At 41.3% G+C, this 24604-nt stretch overlaps 1 protein-coding gene across 12 annotated transcripts in view; it reads right to left on the bottom strand.

Moving 5' to 3' along the window:
* The window catches only part of FGFR2 (fibroblast growth factor receptor 2), an 86137-nt gene that overhangs the window by 10651 nt on the left and 50882 nt on the right, over positions 1–24604 (bottom strand). For 4 of the 12 annotated variants that reach the window (XM_061364170.1, XM_061364158.1, XM_061364163.1 and 1 more), the window contains 7 exons: positions 21857–22047; positions 21275–21422; positions 17203–17405; positions 8390–8541; positions 4825–4946; positions 4089–4199; positions 3131–3321 (listed from right to left, as the gene is read on the bottom strand). In XM_061364170.1, the coding sequence (XP_061220154.1) occupies positions 3131–3321; positions 4089–4199; positions 4825–4946; positions 8390–8541; positions 17203–17405; positions 21275–21422; positions 21857–22047 (1118 nt within the window). Of the gene's footprint in view, positions 1–3130; positions 3322–4088; positions 4200–4824; positions 4947–8389; positions 8542–17202; positions 17406–19530; positions 19676–21274; positions 21423–21856; positions 22048–24604 lie in introns of all 12 variants that reach the window. The other 8 variants (XM_061364160.1, XM_061364165.1, XM_061364168.1 and 5 more) reach the window with 3 other exon arrangements.

The raw sequence follows: 24604 nt of genomic DNA, 5'->3' as shown, positions 1-24604 counted from the left end.
TCAGTATCCAAGCTCTCTCCTTAAAGACTTTTCCTTCATGTCAGCATTATCCTGAAAACTCGTAACTGATTCTTGACACTGAAATTACATTGTGATTGCTCTGGATATTACTCCTGTGTTTAAGTAGCATTATTAGGGTTCATACAAGACGGCATGGTAAGAAACATCGCATTTGCATCCCCCCCAGGATATTCTATTTCTTTTCAAGTTAAATATCCTTCCCCCATCATTTTGGATTACCCTTTATGTTGTACTCTTTATTTCAGCACATGCATAGACATGCTGGACTGAACCACTACAAAAATTATACCGGAGCCAACTTCTTTCTTGCGTTATAACCTGTCTCAGCAATTTGCTGAGATCTCTTATCCTGCATGGGTAAAATGAAGTTTCTGCTCCTCACTGGGTTAGCCATGGGGAACTGCCAAGAAAAACTTGCTCCAGCAATGCCTCTATGTGCACAGGACCAGACAACAGTGCACGCTTTCAGCATCAAATCAGTCTTGTAATTCACCATCAGCAAAATCTACATAGGCCGGCCTTCCTACTTCCCTGTCCTTATACATGTAAGAACACCCTCTGAGCTCAAAGCAGTCAACCAACTACAAGTTCATAATGTCATCTGAGGTACCCTAGGATATCTAGGGTATCTGGATGAGACTACCAGGGATGACACAGGATCTGCAGCAGACCCAAGCCTTTCCAGAACAGAAGGCTGGGGGTACCGCAGAGCATCTGAAATGAATTGTGACAACAAGTGAGTCGAATCCTGGCACCTTCTGTCAGTGTACTTCTCATATCCTGCATTTTTGCAACTAATGCTCTTCCTATCTTCTAAATGGTCCCCCTGTTGATTTCCATATAGAATAGTCAGGGTTGGAAAGGACCTTAAGATCATCTAGTTCCAACCCCCCCTGCCATGGGCAGGGACACCTCACACTAAACCATCTCACCCAAGGCTCTGTCCAACCTCGCCTTGAACACTGGCAGGGATGGAGCATTCAGAACTCCCCTGGGCAACCCATTCCAGTGCCTCATCACCCTAACAGGAAAGAATTTCTTCCTTATATCCAATCTAAACTTCACCTGTTTAAGTTTGAACCCGTTACCCCTTGTCCTATCACTACAGTCCCTAATGAAGAGTCCCTCCCCAGCATCCCTATAGGCCCCCTTCAGATACTGGAAGGCTGCTATGAAGTCTCCACACAGCCTTCTCTTCTCCAGGCTGAACAGCCCCAACTTTCTCAGCCTATCTTCATACAGGAGGTGCTCCAGTCCCTGATCATCCTCGTGGCCTCCTCTGGACTTGTTTCCCAGCTGACCTCTGGCCCTAACAATTTGCTGTCTCTGCAATAAACTGGGCCAGTCCCTGTTCCTGGATCTCCCCCATGGTGCTTCATGCTACTGGAAGGTTAGAGAGGGCATGCCAAGAGCTCTAAAAAGCATCCAACCAACTTTGGAAATGGGATATTGTTTCTAAGTACAATTGCTTGCAAGGCAAAAACTTTACGTAAGGCAAAAAGTAGGTGCCCAAACATCATCTTTATTTCTCTCTTTTGAGTCTCAGTGAGCTATTTATTGGACTGAAATAACAAGAACACTGGCCTTCTCACAGCTCCTGCGTGATGGAAATACTGTGAGAAGACCAGTTCTTATTATTTCAGTTCCCTAAGGGGAAAAGAACTAGTGAAATACAAACAGAAGTGGTGGGATAGCTGAAGAACCAGAATGCACAGCTTAGTATGTGCTGCCTTTGTTTGTCCTCTGCCTTGTGCAATGCCTCACACTCTGTCAAGTTCGGCCCAGTGCTGACCAAGTGCTTTTGCAAAGGGCCAGCATCAAGGATGAAATGGTCTGCCCTGTGCATCTCTGTGAGCTCACCCCTTCTTGGTAGTGTTCTACAACAGCACTTCAGAGCTTCTCAGGTGAATGCTTGTGCTCAGGATTTGATAATCAAAAGATTTCCTTTTCCCTTCACAACAGTTCTATTTTCTTGGGATATGGCTCATTGCCAGGAAAATGGGATACCCTGAGGCGCTTTACAAAACACAGTACTTACACTGACTCCCTTAGATATCTGTCCTGGTGTCAGGCATGTTGCCCTGACTACCCTACTATGCTGAGAATTACTGTTTCAAAATTAAAGAATAGAAGCAAAATTAGACCTAGATTACACACACACAACCTCTACAAGTGCACAAAAGCAGTAAAATCATGACTCCACACAACAGGAATGGAGGGTTACACTCAGCTCTGGTCTTTGGTTAAAAACAGCTCCACACTTGGGAGTGAACATGACTGGAAATTAGTATAAATCCCACTAACCACTCCACACCTTGCAGGAAGTATATATCATCAATATCGGGTGCTCTGGTTTAGCCACTAGGTCCGAACACCATGCAGGGTATTCATGATTGCTTGTCCACCAAGCCACAGTATGTTTACAGTTAGTTATACAGGGATATTTAAGGTTTCATAACTATAATTTAATCAAATTACTGGTTAAAAAGAAAAGTTGAAGAAATAAATGTCTAGGGACACGACAGGATAAATGAATTCTTTCAATAAGCTTGCTCTCCTGACAAACACCAGTTTTAAGTAAAGTGCATAATTTAAGTGACTAATTCACTCCATTTATTTTTGCCTCTTCTGTTCATTTCTGCCCCGGCATCTTGTGGTCTTCTTAACTCTGCCTATTATCATTCTGCAAACCCTCCAAGTAACTGGACTCGTTTATTTCACATCACTATATGAACTGATTTGGTCGATCTGACTGGAAACAAAAGCCAAATGGTGCCTGCTGCCCCATGGGTGGAATAATGTGACTTGTGTAATCAAGTGACCACCTGTGCTTACGAATTCAAACAGCAGATATGTACACAGTATTTACTTTAAGTGATCCATTCTGCGCCTCATTTTAGCAATACTGTTAAGCAGTGATTAAAAACTTCAAGTGTATGAATTTTCCCATTGCCCTCCAAGAGCATGGATTGTGCAACTCATTTTAGAAGGGCTCTTTTCCCAATAAATTCTTGAACATAAACGAGATGAGAACAAAACCGAACTCAGAAAGTGTCCAACAAGCACACACATCACACACTGTGTGTAGTATTTGCTGAGTTCTACCTACTTTTTGTGAAGCCAGGTACTCCATGCCTCTTGCCAACTGGTAGGTGCATGACACTAAGTCCTTGAATGTCATCTGCTCTTCTGGTACCCTGTTAATATCAAACGAATACTCCATCCCTGGGGGGCGGCGTGCTCGCAGGTACTCACGCAGGTTTCCTTTGGAAGCATATTCTACTATCACATACAGTGGACCTTTGGATAAACAGAAGCGTGTGAAAACCAGAGTAAGGTCAAAGGGTAAAGTGTTTTTATGTGAAGAAGCTTTTAGTGTTCTATAATGAATGAACTGAACCAATAAATGTTTAACTGAGAAACCAGTAAGGACAACTTGAAACAAAAGGAGGTCTAGACCTGGCCAAATCACTGGCCCAAAGCTCCATAGCAGGATAGCAGCAGAGCTACAATTAGTGTCTGAAAGTACCCAAACCCTGAGCTAGTGACTGTTCCTTTCCAGACCATGCCATGTACTGAACAGCAAGCACTTTCAATCAGAAAATGCTGTGAGATCTCAAACAAAGGGAAAGTGCTTAAGATATTTTTTAATTCCCAGAGATTTATGCCATTCTGCATCACTTTACGTGACATAATTAGCTTTTAATAAAAACACTGTGGTCTTCAGAGAGAAAAAATGCTCATTTCAGATTAATGGGATACAAGTTCCACTAAAGCAGGGCTGACAATTCAGAACAACAGGCATGGGTAAAGCCCCTCTAAAATGTCATTTTTTCCCCTGCAGCAAGGGATTAGAGAGTTTTCATTTGATATAGTACCCTTTCTCATATTAAAGCTGCAAGTATAATGAGAGACAGGAGTTAAAATATTGCTGCTAAGCTAAGGAAATATCTAAAAATCCCATCACGGCATGACTGCTTCCTTAAAAAACTCTTGAAAAATTATGATTAATGAGACTTTTGCAGGCCTGTTGGAAAGTCCTGCTTTACTTTCTTTTCTCTACTCACCATCCTGGGTACAGGCTCCAAGGAGATTGATGATGTTTTTATGCTTCCCAATCATCTTCATCATCTCCATCTCTGACACCAGGTCAGACAGATCTTTTTCTGTAGCATCATCTGTACAAGACACAGGTTCAGTTTGTATTTTCTAAGCATGCCACCCCGAACTTCACAAAGGCTCACCAGTTGGTGTAAAATGTGTGCTTCTGAATGAAGAATACAGGATTTGTTTTCCTGTATAAACTGTATGTTATGTAAAGACATATGTTATGTCTTAACAAAAATAATCTCAGTCGCTGATAAACTGACCAATTCTTCAATGGTGTATGTTAAGAGGCAGCAGTAATATCAGACATGAAAACGCTGTCCTTAGCTATCAAGCCTTCAATAACTATGCCTTTCCTGCAAACTAACCTTATAATTAAATGCAAAATAAATAGGCACCAACCACCTGGACTGAATGGGCTGGGATACACATATTGACAGCCTCTGACATGAACTAAACTAAAAGCAGAGAGACCCACACGATGCTAATATATCTCCTGCCTCCTAAATACTCACTGCTCAAGATAAACAGGCTGTCAAGGCACAGATTTACACCCCAAACTGCTGAAGGCTGGGGTCAGCTATGTGCTCTTTGACCCCCCCATGATGACAGAGTTCAGATGCCACAAAAGAAACTTTTCGTGGATGAAGACTGCCATATCGCCCATTCTGATCCCTAATCACCCAATTTTCTTACCTTTCAACATCTTGACTGCCACAGTCACCGCTTCTTTAGGCCTGTCTTTGTCAATCCCCACCGCTTCGGCCATGACGACTTGCCCAAAGCAACCTTCTCCCAGGGGTTTACCCAGCGTCAGCCTAGAGGTGCAAACAGGAGATTAACACTCAGCATCTGGTGAAGGGATGCAGCCAGTGAAATTCCAGGGCTAAATATAAAAAGCTTCCAGCATCTTGCTGTAGCACGAAGCATTTATCATATGGAACTAATGAGACTCTGTGCATGCATCAGTTTTCACGTGCACCGCAGTATGTTTTCTTAGGGATGGGATAGCGAGCGTCTCAGAAGGGCAGATCAGTTGCTAAGCCCAACCTTTAAGCTCTCCCTCTCCTTGTACTAAGAGGCTGTAGCAAGGAGACACAGCATGGAGGGTCAGAGCTTTCAGAGGGCAGCAATCAACACATGAGCTTTTCCTATCCTTGTAATATGGCCAGTCATCTTCTTTTTCACACTGATCACAAGGAGATGAAAGAAGTTTCTTTGCATGTGTTGCCATGTGGTCTCTTTTGGGCAGCTGATGATTTGTATGGCAAAGGGTGGTATTAAAATCCGCGGGATGTTTTACGTATGAACTACTGTGATATGGTGGCACTGCGCAAACAGAAAGTAAAATCAAATATGTTTTCGGGCAGCATAACTTTAGCTCAAAATTCATTCTTGCTTTTTGTCTGGGGATGCAGGCTGTGAAGATTTGCCTAATGAAGTCTTGCACTGGAGGAATCAGCCAAAACAGACCAGACAGCAGGTCTGGGGGTGATTATCAAACTCATTTCTCTGTTGTATGGCTGAAAAGATGGCCATCCAGATGCCTTCTTGAGGGAGAGAAGATGAGGGCAAGAGAAAGGAGGTGGGTGGCAGTCAATGCAGAGAAAAGCTCCTAAAAATAATTGAATGCCCAATGCTTTGAAATGTAATTCACTTTGGAGTACGATGTCTCAGGGGTCTTGACGCCTTCCTTAGAGCAAAGGCAATTAACTGCTTTGAAAAAGGAGGTGTATCTTCCATAAGGCTCTTGCTCCCAGTGGCTGGTGGCAAGCATGCAGCAAAGGCTCAGGAGGGGTTACTGCTGTGAGGGACTGGGCAACAGCTCCAGTGATACTGATGCTCTTGTGCCTTGAAGAGCTGGCAGGAGCTGCCACGGCCACCAGCTCTGCTCTCTGTTGCAAGTTCCACCATGCATAAAGAGGCAATGCTCTCCCTGCACGGCACTACCTCCATGGGACAAAACACTTGGCACATCCGAGCATCCCCTACAAGCTGTCTTCTTTACAGCCACCCCAGCAAGATCCAACATCCTCACGCATTCCCTTTGATCCTTTAAGGGGCAAGAGAGGATGCTTTATTTACCCACAGCTGGGTCTAGCATAGAGGCTGTTTCTTGGCTGCAGGCTCTTTGCTACCACAAGTGTCATGCAGGAGGGTAACAGAAGATGCCTCCTGCCTGCAAGCACCTGGGGCCCGCTCAGAAAGCAGGAAGCAGAGACTGGAAGAAACTGAAACTCTGTTATAATCATGGTATCCACATCAGAAACCTTTTAAAAGGAGCAGTTATTAAGCATGCTGTGCAAAGTGTATTTTGCAGAGCATATACCTGCTTGCAAATCCTACTCAGCTGTAACAGACATAGAGATGTCAATCTCAGATTTATGAAGATAGAAAGAATTAAAAAGAAACTTTAAAGCCTCTGAGCAAAATCTTTTTTGCTCCAGCCTAAATGCTTAAGGGCCAGATTTGGGCTCCTTTACTTGCAGAAAATATCATCTAACAACCAGAAGCAGTGCCGTAGCAGAAATGCAGGAGGGTGGTCGATGAGTTTGATGCTGCTAATGTTATCCGGAGGAGGGGGCAGACTCAGATAAGCATTTTCATAACCAAGTTCTTCAGGACTGGTTTTTTATGGTCAAAAGCAAGATTCACAGATACAGTATATGTAGGGACTCATTCTTAAAGCATGGACTTCTGTCTTCCCCAGTGAAATACAGGGAGACATTGTCATATCATCCACAGGGGAGCGTTAAACCAAGGCTCAGTGGTTTGAAAACCCTGCTTATCTACTTGGGCACAAGTCAGAAGTGAGAGGCGCCTCCTCCGGAGGGCAGCCCCGCTGACTCCTTGTCAGATGCGGTCTTTGCCTCGGTTAGAATTCCTCGAGCTGTTTTGGATCGGTTTCTAAAGCAAATGCGAGTTTTAAAAGGTGCAAAGACTGAAGGGCAGCGTTATGCTATGCTGAGGTCACTCCAGAACTAAAATTGAATTTAGGCTCTTGGCAGAGAACAAACATTTGCATTGGAAACTGGTTAATTTATGTGCTATTGCCCTGCTAGGACTAAAGTAACAAACCCCTCATTGTGTGCCTCCTGCCCCCCAACCTAATAAACTGCCTCTAAATAGCCTCCTTTCATTGCCAATCTGCTCCACCACCATTTGTGCTGAATGCTGGTTTGAAATGTTTAGCACTCTAAGTTTTTCCGCATTTAGTGTATCCCCACAGGGCCCGGGCTGACAGAAGCACATATACAGGCCCCCACTGTTGACTAGAATCCTGCAGGTGGCAATTACGGCATTTTGCACTGCTTTGCAGCTACATCATTAAAATGATTTCCAGAACAGTTGTCAGAAGGTTCAGAATTACAGCTCTGCCATCCAAAAGGTACAACCCTGAACTTTCAAAGAGAACTGCTCGTGATAAAAGGGGTTATTTTCTCAAAGCCACCTAAAGACTTCTTCAAGCTAGTATTAACATTAATATATAATCATGGTTCTACCTCTCTTTTACATGTCTTCTTTATATTAAAAAATACGGTTACATCTTTAATTAGATTATTCAGAAGCTCATTTTGCATGTTAGTCAACAGACTTTGAAGAAAACATTATGGAGCCACACAAATTTGCATATATCAAAATTCAGCACGCTCTGCTTGAAACCTAATACTTTTAAGCCACAGAAGTTATACATATATGCATACAATATGCAAAATGTGCCCCTAAATCAAAAATCACCATCTCCATTAATATGAAATCAAAACAAATCCTACCCAGAGTCTTGACAGAAAAAGGCTGTCTAATACCATATTCTAGACGTTATCTCGTACATGATATTGTATTACCTGCTCTATAAATATTAACTGGAGTAATAACTGAAGAACATGGTTTAATGTACAGAGGTATTGCTGGAGGAAATCTTGACTGTCCTTCACCAATGCTTGTATGCGGCTACTTCTCCCAGTCTAGACCATATATATTTTGAGATAACATTTGAGGTTCACTCTTTTCCTGATAGAGGAGATGCATTTAGCAGAATATCTGAAAACTCACAAGAAACCTGAAAATAAAACCAGAACAACAGGCAGAGAAAATCTAGTTTCTATTTAAACAAACTGACTTCAGATAATGGAACTGCACCTTGATCTTCAGGAGATTTGGGTAATTGAGATTTCCCAGGGTTTCTTGAGTTAAAAGGACACATTACAAATCATGCTCTTCAGATGTGCATAGGCACTGCGAAAGGAAACAGACTACGTACTTATCTCTTGGAAACTCCCATTTTGGGTCTTCTGGCAATTCATATTCCGAGACTCCTGCCAGCATGGGGGCATCGGCAGTTGAGGAGAGGCGAGTGGTTATCCTCACCAGAGGCGTGTTGGAATTCATGGAGGAGCTCGAGTCGGCTGACACCTATTGTTGTAATACAAGATGCAAAAAAGAAAGGCAGAGATGTAATTCTGACCCAAAATCTGGAACCCGGCAGCACCTGATAACCAAGCCAGCTCAGAACAGTGGTATTGGGAAGTGAACCTACAGTCCTGTTTCTAGTGCACGATTCTCAGGTATTTTCCCCTCCCTGTAAGCACAACATTAACTCTAATTGCTGCCAAGGCTGTGTCTGCCCCATAGGTCAAAAACCATGTAAGTTTTAAATGCATTCACTCTGAAGACAATTTTACTATTTTATTTTTTTTGTGTTAATAGCAAATTCAAGTTTTGGATTTTTGATTAAAAACATTATTTTTTTGCAAAGGCTCCTATATTTTTCATCAGAGAAGGGCAGCAAAGCTGGTGAAGAGCCTGGAGCACAAGTGTTATGAGAAATGGCTGAGGAACCTGGAGTTGGTTTACCTGGAGAAAAGGAGGGTCAGAAGGGACCTTAATGCTCTCTACAACTACCTGAAAGGAGGTTGTAGCAAGGTGGGTGTTGAATTTGTTCCAGTTAGCAAGTGATAGGACAAGAAGAAAAAAACCCTCAAGTTGCATTAGGGAAGGGTTGAATTGGATATTAGGAAAAACATCTGCACCAAAAGGGTTATCAAAAGCATTGGAACAGGCTGCCAGGGCAGCGGTGGAGCTACCAGGCCTGGAGGTCTCTACAAGGAATGCAGATGTGGTGCTTGGGGACATGATTTAACAGTGGACTTGGGAGCGCTGGGTTTATGTTTGGACTCACGGACCTCAGAGGTCTTTTCCAACCTAAATGATTCTACGATTCCATATTTTTTAAGCGTTCAATATCAAAAGCATGAAAAAGCTATCACAATAATTGGGGGATACTCAAGTTTTCAGTTAACTACATTCTTAATTAAAGATTCTGCAGGCAATGTGGAGAAGAGGTCCTAAAAATAACTTAATGTCCAATGCTTTGAAATGTAATTCACTTTGGAGTATGATTTCTCATGGGTCTCAACATTCTCCTTAGAGCAAAGACACTTAATGATAACTGCTTTGAAAAAGGAGGCAGCTCTTCCATGTAACAAAACTTGTTTTGGTGTGAATCTTCCATAAGGTTCTTCCCCCAAACCTGCAAGCAGCAACCTGCTGTCTCCTGACCTCAGAGTTTCATGTGAACATGAGGACGAAACAAAAATGCTTGTATTGACAGTCTTCTCCTTTAAGTGTGAATCGTCCTTCTCTCTTCAGGCCATGAAAGGCTTGGTCAAGCCCGAATCTGGTGGTCAAAGCAGGATGCAGGCTCTTTCACAGTGCCATTGCTGGTATCATCCTCACATCAGGTGGCAGGAGGTGCTTCTCAGCCAGCATTGCTGGGACCCTGCCCAAGCTGAAAGCCTAGAGGATCAGAACAACTACCACTGTTGACCTTTATCCCCTTCGCCTGGAGTCAGCTTTGACACCAGGTTTGCTCATGTAATACCCAGGGTTGCTTATGTAAAATGTCACCAGGTTACAATTTTGTTCCACAGATCTTATAACTAGATGAAGCAATTATAAGCAAATAGATCCTAACAGCATTAAAGTGAAAATCAGTGACGCAGTGATGTGAACACAAAATCCTCTTGTCTCCATGTCACCTGAGAAGTCCATATTACTGCTTCCTTATATTAAGCTCAAGTAGCAATTACAGCATCTCAGCCCACGGAATTACTCAAGCTCCTCAGAATGGGGCTGGAAGGCTTTTTCAAGTCATGCTCTTACACAACGTATTTTGACAAGACAGGGCTAATGCTCTTAAACAGATTTCTCTTCATAACTCTTGACCACTTGTTTTAAGAGGTCTTTTTGCAGGAAGATATCCTCAAACCCATCTCATCAAATGGTTTTGGCGTCTTGACACCTTTTTCTAGGACTAGAGATGAAGACTGGAAAGAGGTTTCATAAGGAAAAAGTGTTAAGGATTGCTATAAAAAAAAACAGCCTTGGTAACCAGTTTTGCAGCTGACAGACCTTTCTTAATATCAGGAGCTCCAGTTTCTGTATGCAAGACACTAAGGTGTCTATGGAACAAGAGAGTATAACTGCACAAATTAGGGTACCATTCAAAGGAAAGCTGGACCCCACTCATTCCTTCCACCATCTTCAATCTTAATATTTATTTTGGTAAACCTAAGTACCTGGCACATTTCTTTGGAATAATAGATACGGGGACCACTTGGGATACAAACAGAAAACTACTCTTAAGGCAGACTACATAGCTCTAAACAAATCAGTAAATGAATACTGAGCAGAGTCCAAGAGAGAGATGTTGGCATACCGAGTCTACAGAGGGGAACACATCTGCTGGAGCATTATGGCAAGCCAGCATATGAACCAGGGCTGGAATCAGACTCTTGCTTGTATTTCTGCTCATTTTCATTATGATTTAAAAATGATGCTTTATGAAATGAACCAGCTCAGCACTACGAGATGTGCAAATATCCACAAACAATATGGCAACTCCTCTGTCCCCAAGGAGTTCCCCTAAATTTCATTTTCCCGTTGTTTCTGGATTCCATTTTTACCATCTCTCACTACAAACTTACTAATACTCTATGATCACTTCCCCCACATTTCCAAAATCCACCCATTATTTCCCATCCATTCTACCAAGACCTTTATGCGAGTCTTGATTCACCTGTATTTATTAACATTGCTTTTATTTCCTTGCCTTTCTTTGTCATTATAGCCATTGTTTTCATGGGACATCAGGCAGGCATGGAAGTGAAACTGCCAAATTTAGATACCCCTTATGTATCAGAAATGGCCCAGAACATTCTGGGGTCTTTTTCTTCATGAATGCAATATTTGTATTAGATGCTGTTCAGATCTCTGCCTGAGTTTCATCTTTTCCCTAGCTCTTACCCTACAATTCAGGAGTCTTAGCACGGTTAAAACCTATAAATGTAAACCTGCAATAAACAGAAAAACTCTGGTGATGCATTTTAAACACAGAAGTTAAATAGTAGTAATGTATAAAAAAAAACAGATGAAGGACTTTGCCAGTTTCCCTTTTAACCCTATTGCACGTTTACTTCACACAATAACTGGATGACTGGCCAGAGATCCTGTAGGCAACCAGAGTGCATTAATGTGGATAGGAATGATGAGAAATCCAGAGGAACTGCTTACTCACTGTCTGGGCGAAGAAAAATGGACTGTACTCCCAGGGAATATTCTTCTGATTGACTAACTGGAGCAGTACGAGGAGTTACAGGAGCTCAAGGGCTATAAAAATCTGCTCCAGAAAAGATGAAGCCAGTCCAGGCTGGCCTGTGATTGGAGATTTTCTGTTTCAAAATGGTCTTACAACTTTTATGCAGTTGTCAAGAATTAACCTTTGAACTCATCCCTTAAGCAACTTCATTTGTTGCCTTACAGTGCACTATCAAACAATAAGTAAAACCCCACCTACTCCAAGGTCAGTTGACAGGGTCAACTTCAATGCATACATTTAAGTAAGAGCATATATAGAAAACCTTTTTCTACCTTGCTCCTTACAGCACTGCTCTCCAACCTCCTACCATGCAGGCTCAAGAACCAGTGACACTCTTGACATGAGCCCTACATTTCAGCATGTGATGTTGCCTTCAAGTATGTGGATGCTCTTTTTGCTTTCAATTATGCAAAGACTCAAGGTACATTGGACACAGGCCTAATGGAAGCCATAGTGAGTATTTGCTTCAAGACTGTAGCTGTACATGGCCAATATACAAACTTCAGGGCCACTTTGGGGTCTATCAGGTGCCAAGAAGCAGTCACCCAGCTCACCACCTTTATCTGTTCTCAGAGATAAAGGAACAAAGCCAAGCCAGAGCAGAGAAGCAATGAGGGACATCTGATAGAGGTGAATTAGACTTCTTCAAGGTCTACCCAGTGTGCTGGTGACACCTGTTTAAGTGATAACACTACACTAAGAAACTATTTTGAGTGCTCAATTAAAGCAAGGCAGAAGTCAGCACGACTTAAGCAAACACTGAACAGGACCTAAACCTCAACAGAAAGGTAGATCTCTACCACAAAATCTTCTTTGCGTGCTTCCTTTCTGCTTTTAAGAGGCCAGAACCAAGAAAAGTACCAGCCCAAGACAGGACTTCAGGCCCAGATCTGCACTTCAGAAAGAAAAAAAGCCCGCTGTGTCCAAACATCAGGCACCAATACATGATTATATCCCCAATGTATTTTTCCTTTGGCCATCACACTGTATTTAATCAGCTCTAAGTTAATGCTTTACAAGCATTTCTAAGCAGTGGAGCATTTAAAACAAACAAATCTTTGCTGGAATCTTTAAATGCCATGTGGCAAAATCAGCTGCAGAGCACTGTGTAATTGTCTGTAATTGATTATGAAGGGTGTTTTCCTCCACTGATGATTTATACCATGTCCCGAAGCCTAGATCTGTCAGTTCTGGCACTCATGCTGTGAGATTTTAGCAGCCATGCAGTGATTTCCTATAATTGTCAGTCTTTCTGAAGGCTCTGCTATAAAAGTTAATTTGAAATCATATGCATATATGTATATAAATATAATTAGTAAGTAACGCTATTAGCTGTTGGTGGAATCAGTCTACCTAAGTGACTGGATCTAGGAAAATAGAAGGTTAAATGCACTACACAAAACAGGATTCCTAGTGTTAGGTACTGACATTTTAAAGCACACATAATCACCCCTTCATGAAAAGCAGTCCTTTTGAAACACTTATAACAACATACAACTACAACAACATAACAAATGAGTACTACTGTCAATGGTTTCCATACAGAGAAATCTAAGGATAAAGCAAGAAACTAAAATATGTATTAAGGTAAAGTCCTTTCTACCTATCCTACTGACAATTGTGTATTAATCTTTGTAGTTCAGAATCTAGTCTTTAAAATGAATGACATTTGTACAGCTCAATACTATGTTAAATAACATGTTACTTTACTTGTTCCACATCACTTTTCTTTTTTACAGGTTCTAGCTGATATCATCACTTTGAATTAGCTATTTTCTGGGTGAGCTTAAATCTTACTTTAAACCAATCAGTCTTTGTTCATCACAAAGGCACTCACTATATCTTTATGAAGGCTTAGACTTGACAACGACAGTAGATATAAATTAATGGGAACGTATTTAAAAGACTGAGCATAAGAAATCATTCCTCCCTGTTTAAAACATATATGTGCACCCAAGTCAAGGGGTCCATATTTGACAGATTAATTGTGATAGCAATAATGAAATGCTGTAGTGATGACACACACTCGTACTTGACTTTGACTGGGCAAGTCACCAGAGACTGTCTTTTTGTCTTTTTCAATTAAACTTATTTGAGAAGAGAAAAAATAAGTTATACAAAATAGATGTATATCCTACTAAAGGCTACTCTGTACCTTTTTGGTTCAGTGACCCTGTCTCCTGAAGCCTATACTGCAAATCAGCTTGTGATGTTCAATCCCACAAATACTCCTTCCCCCTCCATCTCAAGCTGTACTTCAATAGAGAACATTGCTAATACCAACAGAGCAGTGCACATCTCTGCTTTGATATAAAAAGGAGGAACTGTTTGCTGGATTTCCCTGTAAGCAGTTTCTATTTCGAAAACCAAGTACCAGATCTAGGGAGGCTGAGGTTTGTAGGGGGAGGAGACTGATAAACCCTGACTTCATCATGACTGCTCCTATAAACGTGAAAAGAACTGCATTTTGGCAGGGAAAAAAAAATGCCTGCATGTGGGGAATGATAGAATCCTGTAGTAGCTCAGACAAAATAGTGTGTGAGAATCTAGTCCTGCAAACCAAACCATATGTTACTCAGCAAGACTCTTCTCCTGCTTAGACAAGATGGCATCACAGTCATGCAAATGCCTCTTTGTGAACCAGGATTATTTTCATATTGAAATCTTTAGGGAGCTTGACCCAGCAGCAGAATGCTTTGAAAACAATATCAAGAATTACCCAATCTATGGCCTCATTTCTCTGGAATTCCAACAAAACCCATCAGCCAGCCCCAGATCGCTGCCCAGCTCACAGTCTACCTGCCACGAGCATCTCCCCCATCCTCTCAACGACTCAGCCACTTTCTCTATTCCTCACACACACAGCACAAAGGCAAGGGAGAACCTTCTGTGACCAAGAGATAAATAAAGGTTCAGTGACAAAACCTCAGCAGGCTCTAAATACAGACCTCTGAAATGCAAATAAACCAAAACAAAAAGTAAAACTGGCAGCACAGCAAAACAAACAGAGCTGAATAATCCAGAAACACACGCCCATGTAATAAAACATCTCCTGGATTATTTTTGATGTTTCTCCATTTTTGACAAGAATTCTGATATCCAAAACCAGCTGTAAAAAAAAGCAGAAACCAAACAATTGCTGCAGCCTTAGATACTAAGGAGATGCTAACTGAAAACTTAAGGAATCTTCACTGTTGATGAGCAAGTCTTCAGGGATTGCTTGCTTTACCCTCCTTCTACAAGCTAATACAGGCAATTAGTGAAATAACCAGTGAAATCATCAGAACAGAAATAGAAATTTCTTCTAATGCTTATAGCAGTTACGGTTCCCTCTCTGAAGATATGAAAGCAGAGAGAGAGCCCTTCGATGAGAAACTCCTGTCCACAAAAAACTACTTGGGAGAATTGAGAGTAGTGGAATTTTGCTTAGGGGTTGAAATAGGATTCGCGCTTTCAAACATATATACTGCTCCTCGAACAATTATCCCCCCTTTTAAAAACAAAATGCTGTTTTGGCAAAGAAGATCCAGAAAGACAAAATACGTAAATAAAATCCTGACAGGCATGTTGTAAGACAAATATTTTTTTCCTCTATGAAACAATAGCTTTGGAGAAGGTCCATATTGCATCATTTAACGGTAAATAACTAAACTGAGGGCAGCGGTTGGCACTGCTGTCACACGCAATGAAATAACATTCTCCCCCTGAGGAACCATTTCCAACTGACACAACTGAGCTCACACCAAACCCGAGGTATTTTTAATGCCGTCAACTTATCTGAGTCATTATGATGCGTTTGTATTCAGGCAGAAATCTAATAAATGTCTTTTATCTAAGCAGCTGATGTGTATCTCTCTCTGATTAAGTATACAACATTAGAAAAACCTTCTTTGTCCAGAAAGCTACACAGATTTTTAGCCATAGAGGTGTGCGAATTGAGCCGAGGGCTTATCACTGTGATACGCTCATAGTCCCTCTTCTTCCCGGTGATTTCTAAGCAAATGAGTAAAATCATAGCATTACCAAAAAAAGTGGGGAAAAAAGTCAGATGAAATAAGAATTACCATTTTTGTGCATAAAAAACAAACCAAATATTTTTCAGGTCAGACAAAGTTCGTGTCCCTCACCTCAAGATTTTGCAAAATACTACACTTTAGAGGAAGACTGGCTAAAGCATTAGTACTTGGCAGCATTTTAACCATGGACATTCAGAAACCATGAAGGAAATGAAGTAATACTGCTCAAAATCCCAAGACCAAGCTCCATCCTATCATGTGTGAAGGTGCATCTAAATTTCAAACATTTACCCACAATGAAGTAGTATTTTTAAGGTACTCTGACACTAATAATGTTCTGGACAGGTTAAAAACACGCTGCAGAAATTCTGCACAACCTATCCATAGTGTAGGTGGACCCAAACTAAACCCTCAGATCCAAACCCCCTGAGCAAAGCCTGGATGCAACCCCTGCAGATGGTCCCTGTTTTGAATAGTGAGGTGAACTACAGCCTCAGGGGCTGACATCCCTCCACCTCACCTGGGGTAGGATATGGTGGGTTCAGAGGTCTATCCTGAAGACCTACTACAAGAAAATCAAAACATATTCAATTCCAGCTTCAAAAGAAACAAGTCTTTCAGGAGAGGATGGTATGTGGGAATGGAGTCTGTTTTGGCAAGGGATGGCCTGTGACAAAGCCAAAGTCCTGTTATCGAACTGGTTTGCTCCTCATGGTACTGCCCTCTCCAGGAACACTCATTGCCAGCCACAAGCAATTGTAAAACATATTTCATGTAATACTGGTTTTAAATCTGAAGTTTGCTTTTGTTCTTCACTCAAAAGCATCAGCATCTTTATCAAACTGTCCAAGAGCTGATACAGTATCTCCACGCTTCTTATTTTATTAGAGTCTTTTTCTATTCTGGGGTTGTTTCTGGATGCTTGGCTATGAAATTCCCTACCCTCAGTCTCCAAATTCTTCCTGAAAAATACCTCTCTGTATCTGGTACCTAGTTACTACAATAATAGTCACCTTAGAAACATTATAAATACACAATTAAATAGGATTCTGTTCCAAAGTCCATTAAGTCAGTAAAATTTTTTCCATTGACTTCAATGAGCTGTGGGATCAGGCCCTGAAATACTTTAAATACATTTTTTCCATCTATAGCCTGTTAATACAGAACATATTCCATTTTTTTCATTCCTCCTCTAACATCCCTGCCCTGAGACACACATTGCTGTGTTAAGATGTACTTTCTTCCCATGCCAGTCTCCTAGGTGCCAAGCTAAATCCCATCCTCAGTGCAACTTGGTGTAATGCTTATTTATTCCCCTTTCCAAAGCTTTTCATTCCAAAGCTAAGGATGTGCTGGCTTGGTTGTTTGGTAAAAGGTTTTTTGAACTCTTTATCTACTTTCTGTTACCTGTCTGCGCAGAGGGATTCGCTTTGTCAGCTTATGGACCGCGGGCTGGCTGCTGAAATCAGGCTTCTTGGTGGTGTTCTTCATGCGGCACAGGATGACCGTCAGCACCATGCAGGCAATTAAGAAGACCCCTATGCAGTAAATGGCTATTTCCAGGTAGTCTGGGGATGTCGGGTATTCTTTTTCTTTTTCAGGAGCTGGATTGGAAGTTTTTAGGAGGGAACAATCACGCCACAGAGTTAGCAGATGGTAACAAACATAGTTCAACACAGTGCTTGGAACAACCTGACATGGTAAAATACCAGCAGTTCTTGCAGTGACTGTGTGACATACAGAATGTTATGAATGTTTAGGCCATCTTGCAATCTGAGAGTAACTCCTCTTTTACTGCTTTGAATTCTCAGTTTGCCATTCAGCATGAGCTTGTGCATGTATCTGTACACATATAGGCATATACATGTGGCTGCCTAGAAAGGTAGATGCATATACATTGAAAAAGTGGATGATCGAGCATAATTTTAGGGGAGAGTCAAAAAATGGGAGTGCTCAAACTAGGCTCACGTTCATTTTGTGGTTAAGTCAAACTTCAAAAGCCCTGTAGTTAATTTTAACCACATAAAGACACATCTAAGGGTAAAATATTGAATTAGTTAGCCTAAAACAGTATAAATGTGCAAATAGACATTTGGGCTTGAGTCTGCATTGCCTGTTAATCCACAGTTTTCAGTGGGAATCTCAAAACACAGAGGGAAGGCAGGATGAATCATGCCTCATCATGCTGCTAAACTCAGGTTAGGAGTTTCAGGGGGGTTTCAAAGACCTGGCTGCTGCATTATACTGGATGCCTGCCTCCTCTGAGGTTCTTTGAAGAGCCCAGTGTGAGATTAAGAAGCATAAGGCAAGTGGAAGCTGAATTGCTACCAATACATTAATTAACAAGTCCTGCATAAGGACTGCATATTTCAAGTAACCTCATCAGTGGTTACAAGCCTATGAGATTAGATTTTGGTGGGAGTGGTTCTACATAGCTGTTACTCTGATTGAAAGCATTTTGAAACTATCTTCAAGGCAGTTATATGTGCAAACACTGTCCTTAATCCCTTATCTGGGATTGAACCCCCCAGATAAACAGCATTCCACAGCAATCAGCGGTCACTCTGCAAGCAAGGCACGTTTCAAGCTGAGATTTTCTTGTGCCCCATTCTAGGCTCATAAAAATATCTCATCCCCAAAAATGGGTTAAAAAAAATACATTTCAAGCACTCGCAAAATGCAAACACTGCAGAAGCAAGCTCTACACAAGTACTGCTTTGCCTGCTTGGTGACAGGCCATGCAGGCTCGGTGTTCACATACGAGTGAGATGTAATAGAGTTGCCTTGTTCAGTATATTTTAATAATGGGTAAGAAATCTGCAGCAAATGGGAACATTTCACTCCCGTAATATGAACCTCAGCCATATGCACATGCAGGTTTTGTACCTTTTACTTAGCATTAACGATTAATAAATGGTAAGCACAAGATGACCCAGCAAACCTCAGGTGGTTCATGTTCTTTTTTCAAAGGACCTCCTAAGGCAGCTGCCAACAGTTATAAACGAGAAGATTTGACTAGTGTCAAAACCAACTACGGTTACATCTTTAACAGCTGATAACAATTTCCAGGCAATAAAGCACATTGATGTTTGTTTCTTTTAAGGACAGAAACACCATCAACCCCAAAACAGCAAGACATGCTTTGCAGTAAAAGCAAATGACTACTTGTTTTCTTAGAGCATGCAATGTTTAAAGATGCACGGAGCCGATTCCCAAGATATGGAAGACACTGCTTCTGTACACAATCCACTGGCATTAAAATCAGAATTTGGATGATAGGTGAAATTGAATTGAAGTACACTGAATAGCTCAGGTATTTTAATGAACCAGTATGTAACTGTGGCCAAATTAGTCCCAAAGCTTCAAAAGAAGCTTTGACTTTCATCCTCTTGAAAAAGTTTACAATGATTAATGTGCTGATTTTCAGGCATCTCACTGAAGCGCTAAGGAAAGGCAGCTCCTTAGCATTTCAGATAATCATTTAACAGATGTAAAAATATTTCAAGTTAGTGAAAACGCCATTCCCCCAACCCTTTTATTTTGTTGCTGTTGTTAGGTTTTTGGAGTTGCAAATATGTGACAAAACAATTCATTGGCTTGAGACACCTGTGTTTAAATAAAAATCATTGTAAAGTTCTATTTCTGAGACAGAAGCTGTGCCTAATTCTGCAGCAATCAACAAGGGGAAAAACAAAAGAGGAAAAACCACAGAAAGAGAGCAGTGTATACCTGGCAGAACTGTCAACCATGCAGTGTGAAAGGATATCCCAATAGAATTACCCGCCAAGCATGTATACTCCCCAGCATCCTCAAAAGTTACATTCCGTATATAGAGAACCTCAATTTCTTTGTCCGTGGTGTTAACACCGGCAGCCTAAAAAAAAACAAGAGAGGGAAGCAAGAGAAAAAGCTAGACATTGAAAGAATTCTTGTGGATAGGGAGATGGAGCCACAGGGCTTTGTAAAGGCAGAGATGCAGAGATGCAAAGCTCCTTCCCCATCCACAATCCCTCATCCAAAAGGCGTTTACCAACAGGTCCCAGCTCACCTCAGAAAGTAATCGACACCCTTCACCAGACCTAAACTCACCACCTAAACATGCATGCAATCAAATGACATGGAAAAATTTACCCACAAAGCTGTTTTTTTATTCTTCTTTTATAATAAAAGAAAGTTGAAAGACAAAGAGAAAACAAAGTAGGACAGAACGCAGGATCCTTCACATGTAGTTACCTGTTCCAGAGGAAAGAATTTACTATAAAAATATAGTCTGAAAGGATTAAAAGAAAGCTAAATTCTGCCTGAAAAGACACAACTTAGTAGCTGTCTTAAGCAGCGTACGGTCCTTGCATCACCCACTGCACTTCACATAAATATTGTACATTGTGCAGTGTTGCCAAATGCTGTTTTAATACAAGTCTGGTAATATTTGGTAGTTTGCTTAGAAGTACAGTGGAAGGAATCTCAGCTCTTGTTCAAAGAAAAGATGAGTTGTTACTCAAATGCAGAGAAAAACTGGACCTTACAAAGGTTCAAGAACAAGGAAATGGAAATCCTAGAATGGTTTGGGTTGGAAGGGACCTTAAAGATCATTGAGTTCCAACCCCCTCCCACAGACAGGGACACCTTCCACTGGATCTAAATCTTAGAGATGGAAAAATTAATTCTGGAAGTAGGGGTTTTTTTTAACAGGTTTCCTTCCAGACTTGCTTAATCTCTGTCTTGACAAGTCATTATGCACCAAACCAATCTGTGTATCACTGATTATCCAAACTCATACAGACAGAGTAAATCTTAGACAGCTTTCCAGCTGTCCAAAGATGGGCTCAGCAAGACATCAAGGTCTCTATGATGGAGATTTAGAGAAATTGTTACTTTTTGTCTCTGTTCCATTCAAAGACATTACTTTGAAATACCGGATGAGGGAATAAACACAGTTTTACCAGACCATTTTAAAGTAAATGTAGCTCTGAGTTGTAGTCACATTATTGGTGGGTTATTACCCAGTTAATAATGTGTGAATAACAACTGGAAAACCCTCCCACCCTGTGCATTCACAGGTGATGTGGGAAGTTATAAGTGATTAAATGGACCTAATTTGTGCTTCAATGGGTACTTTATGGACAATTCATATATATATATGAATGTATATATATGTGTAAATATATATATAGGTCATAATTACTTTATTCAATGAGTACCCTGTATGTGAACTGCAAAGTATGCAGAATCAACAACAAAAGCGACATAAACACACAGACACAAGAGGGAATAAAGAAACCAGTGGTTATGGCACACACAGAATATTGTGGGAATTTTTCCATGGCTGCTGGTGTAATACCAGTTGCATCACCAAAGGAGGATTACACATATACCACAAGGCCAAAGAGTTATCCTACAAGCTGCCTGCAGTCTCCCAAAGCACCATTTTTTCCAGCTTCTACATCCAGCTTGCTTTAAAAAACATTGTTACCTTGTAAACTTGGCAGAACTGAGAGCCAGGCAGACTGGTTGGCCTCCCCTATATAATTGGAGACCTTACAAATATATTCTCCAGCGTCCGCCTCTGTCACATTGTACAGTGTCAGCACTTCAGCATTGGAACTATTTATCCCCGAATGCTAGAATAGACCAATAACACAGGAGAACAATGTCACTGCTGCCCAAAATGGACACCAATCTATGGTCCCACCACCAACACGTCATAAGAATATGCCTTCCACTTCACACAGAGTCAAGACATTGAAAGTTTGGGGGCTGTTTGGGAGTTTTGTGGGGCTTTTTGGGGGGGGGGTTTAAATCAAAAGCATCACACGCCTGAAACATTCAGAGATAAAGGACTTCACAGAAGCAAAAAAGAGCAAAACAGCATCTATAAACTGTATCATTAGCATTTAGACAATCAAATGCTTATCATTTAAGTCATTATTTCACTTCTAACACAAACAATTCCTCTTCCAAAAGAAGTTCACATCTCAAAACTCCTGGATTTACACCAAGTACATCCGATGCTTTAAAGGGGTCGTCACCATCTCCAGCATCTGTAAAGCCTCACCTTCAGAACCTGAAGATACGGCAGTCCATCTGGCCCGTATTTACTGCCATTCTTCTCTACGTGTTTTATCCACTGAATGTGAGGCTGGGCATCACTGTAGACTTTGCAGACAAACTCGACATCCCCTCCAACGACTGCAGAGGCGTTTGCTGGAAGGCCAGCTTGGAGGATGGGCCTGTGTGGTGATCGCTCTGTTCGGGTGGGGAGAGGCAGCGAGGAGGAGGGAGATGGGGAGGGAGAGAAATAAAGATGCATAAATAAGCAGAGCTGCCAAGAAAACTGTAAGTGAACTCGAGCCAAACAGCCCTGTAAGCCTGTTGGCTGACTCCTCCGAAATAACACTGTGGCCAAAACCTATAACAAAAACTGCAGTTCAAAGGAGATGACTTGAGCACTACACTTGTAATAGAAAGAATAGCTATTTGAGGGGAGGGGCGAAATTGTGCTTAGAAACTTTGACCATTTTTCATAGCTCGAGAATTAAGTAAAATAGGATTTTTTTTGTTGTTTGAGCTATTATAAGTACCTCTGAGTTTTAAAACATTTTAATTAGACTAAAACTCTACAAATTAAAATGAAAAATTATTGATTCCTTTTAAAACCCGATTATGTGATGTTTGAATGAGAAGTCCTCAAGATGACACTCCTGGTTACTAAACTGCTTTATTATCCATTGAGCAGGACAGATAATGCCACCCTACCCAGAAAACAACCAAAGGGAACCTCTCAAAACTAGAAGCCTCAGCACTGAAAGTCCTTAAGCAGGATGCACACACCAAGCACCTAGACTACTGAAAATGCTGTGACCAGTGCTATCACAATAGCTGCTCTCTGCTTTACCAGCACGGCAACAGAAATACCAGTTTGTTCTTACTCTGATCAGGACACAGGGCAACACAAGAGTCCTCTGGAAAACTGTAGTGTATTCAGTGTGAGCCAATAGACCTTTGGGTCTAGCATTTATCAAACATTCTTGAACAAGCTAACATCACTAAACACACCGAGTGTACCCTGTATCACCCAGGTACCCACAGAACCACTGAAGCCAGCATTACCAGCCCAATTTTGCGGATGCAATATTCATCATAATTGGGGAAATCATCACATTTTCATCACCCTCATTAAGCCTGATTTAACCACCTAAAATCTTCTGGGTGGTGGGCAGCTCCCCATCATCAGGGCCATCAATGACCTTTTTGTGCCAGACAAGGCAAATGGACAAAGCATAAAGGCTTTTTCTTATGTGATGTTTGAAGGAAAAGTCCTCAAAACAGCAGCCCTGCTTACCAATTTGCTTTGAATTCGGTGAGTGGGATGGACAATGCCACTCTTCCCAGAAAGCCCTCAGAAAGATGCAGTCTCAACAGCCTAGCAGGGAACTCTCCACCTTCTTAGATTAGATTGAGATGAGTTCTTAGGCAGAAGCTCTTCCCTGTGAGGGTACTGAGGTGCTGGCACAGAGAAGCTGTGGCTGCCCCATCCCTGGCAGTGTTCAAGGCCAGGCTGGACACAGGGGCTTGGAGCAAGCTGCTCCAGTGGAAGGTGTCCCTGCCTGTGGCAGGGGTTGAAACTGGGTGAGCTTTAAGGTTCCTTCCTTCCAACTCTGTGGTCAGAGTTGGGCAGATGCTGATTTAAACATCTCCTAAGAGGGACCAGCAGCCATTGCATCTGGCACAGACACATCTCTTTTTCCAGCAGTAAGGCAGATCTACTAACACAGTTTTCTCTGATTTGTAGTTGGCCATTTGGTGTGTTAATGTGGGAGACCTTCACATTGGAAGTAGGCGAGCTTTAAGCTCCCTTCCAACCCTAATCATTCCAGGATTCTTCCTGCAAGCCCAGCGCTGTCCATTCTGTTTTATAAGAATGTAAAGTTAATGCAGACCTACTTATATTTTCAACCTATGAATTGAAACACCCACTGCCCATCCTGTGCTGTCCTTTCCCTCCTGCTCCAGGAATTCTTTCAAAGGTAAGTAAGGAGCAGTGGACCTCAGTATTTATTTTTAGAGGCTGTATGCTGTAAAACCTTTGAACGTTACGAGCCAAATCAACTGAATTTCAAACCAAGCATTCCTTTTTAAACATACTAGCTTCCAATAAACTGTTTCACAAGCAAACATTGCAAGTATAATAGCAAATAATGATGCCCATGGAACAATGGGATCTTTTATACAGTCCAATATATTTGGCGTGCAGCAAACATCTACTGGGAATTTACTCACTGAGGCTACACTGGCAGCATGCAGTCTTATTTTACTTGTGGCAAAAGTGCATTTGTTGTTGCAGCTATTAAATTATTCCAAGGCTCTGTGTGTCATTTTCAAAGATCTAGGAACAAAGATCTATTTTTTAATTTGTAAATTACAGTAGAACACATAAATTACTATTTTACAGTTCTGGAAAGAATTTGTAGTTTCTCACCTTAAACTAAATAAGCTTTAATTCCATCTCTCTCGCTCCTTCATTTGGGTACAAAAACAGCAAGCAAAAAAAATCTCTCTTTAATAGAAACCTTACACCATCTTCCAAAACTTATTACAGCTGCCTCCAGTATAAAATGAAACCTTAGAGAATGTTATTTAAAATGTTTTTTAGAAGTCAGTAGGCCTCATGTTTCATTTCTCCACATAAGGGTTTGATTTCCTTTGTGACCTTATTCTCTGCCCTTAAACAAACCAGAGAATGAGGCCTGAAACATCTTGGAAAAGTTCCTACTATGCCAGCATCAACACACGAAATGTGTTT

This window comes from Neopsephotus bourkii, unplaced genomic scaffold (genome assembly GCF_033783945.1).
Source record: "Neopsephotus bourkii isolate Nb327-2 ecotype Australia unplaced genomic scaffold, CSIRO-AGI_Nbou_v1 NB_1189, whole genome shotgun sequence".
Classification (NCBI taxonomy): Eukaryota; Metazoa; Chordata; class Aves; order Psittaciformes; family Psittacidae; genus Neopsephotus; species Neopsephotus bourkii.
The sequence above is the reverse complement of the archived record's forward strand: the minus strand, read 5'-3'. Positions and strand labels throughout refer to the sequence as shown.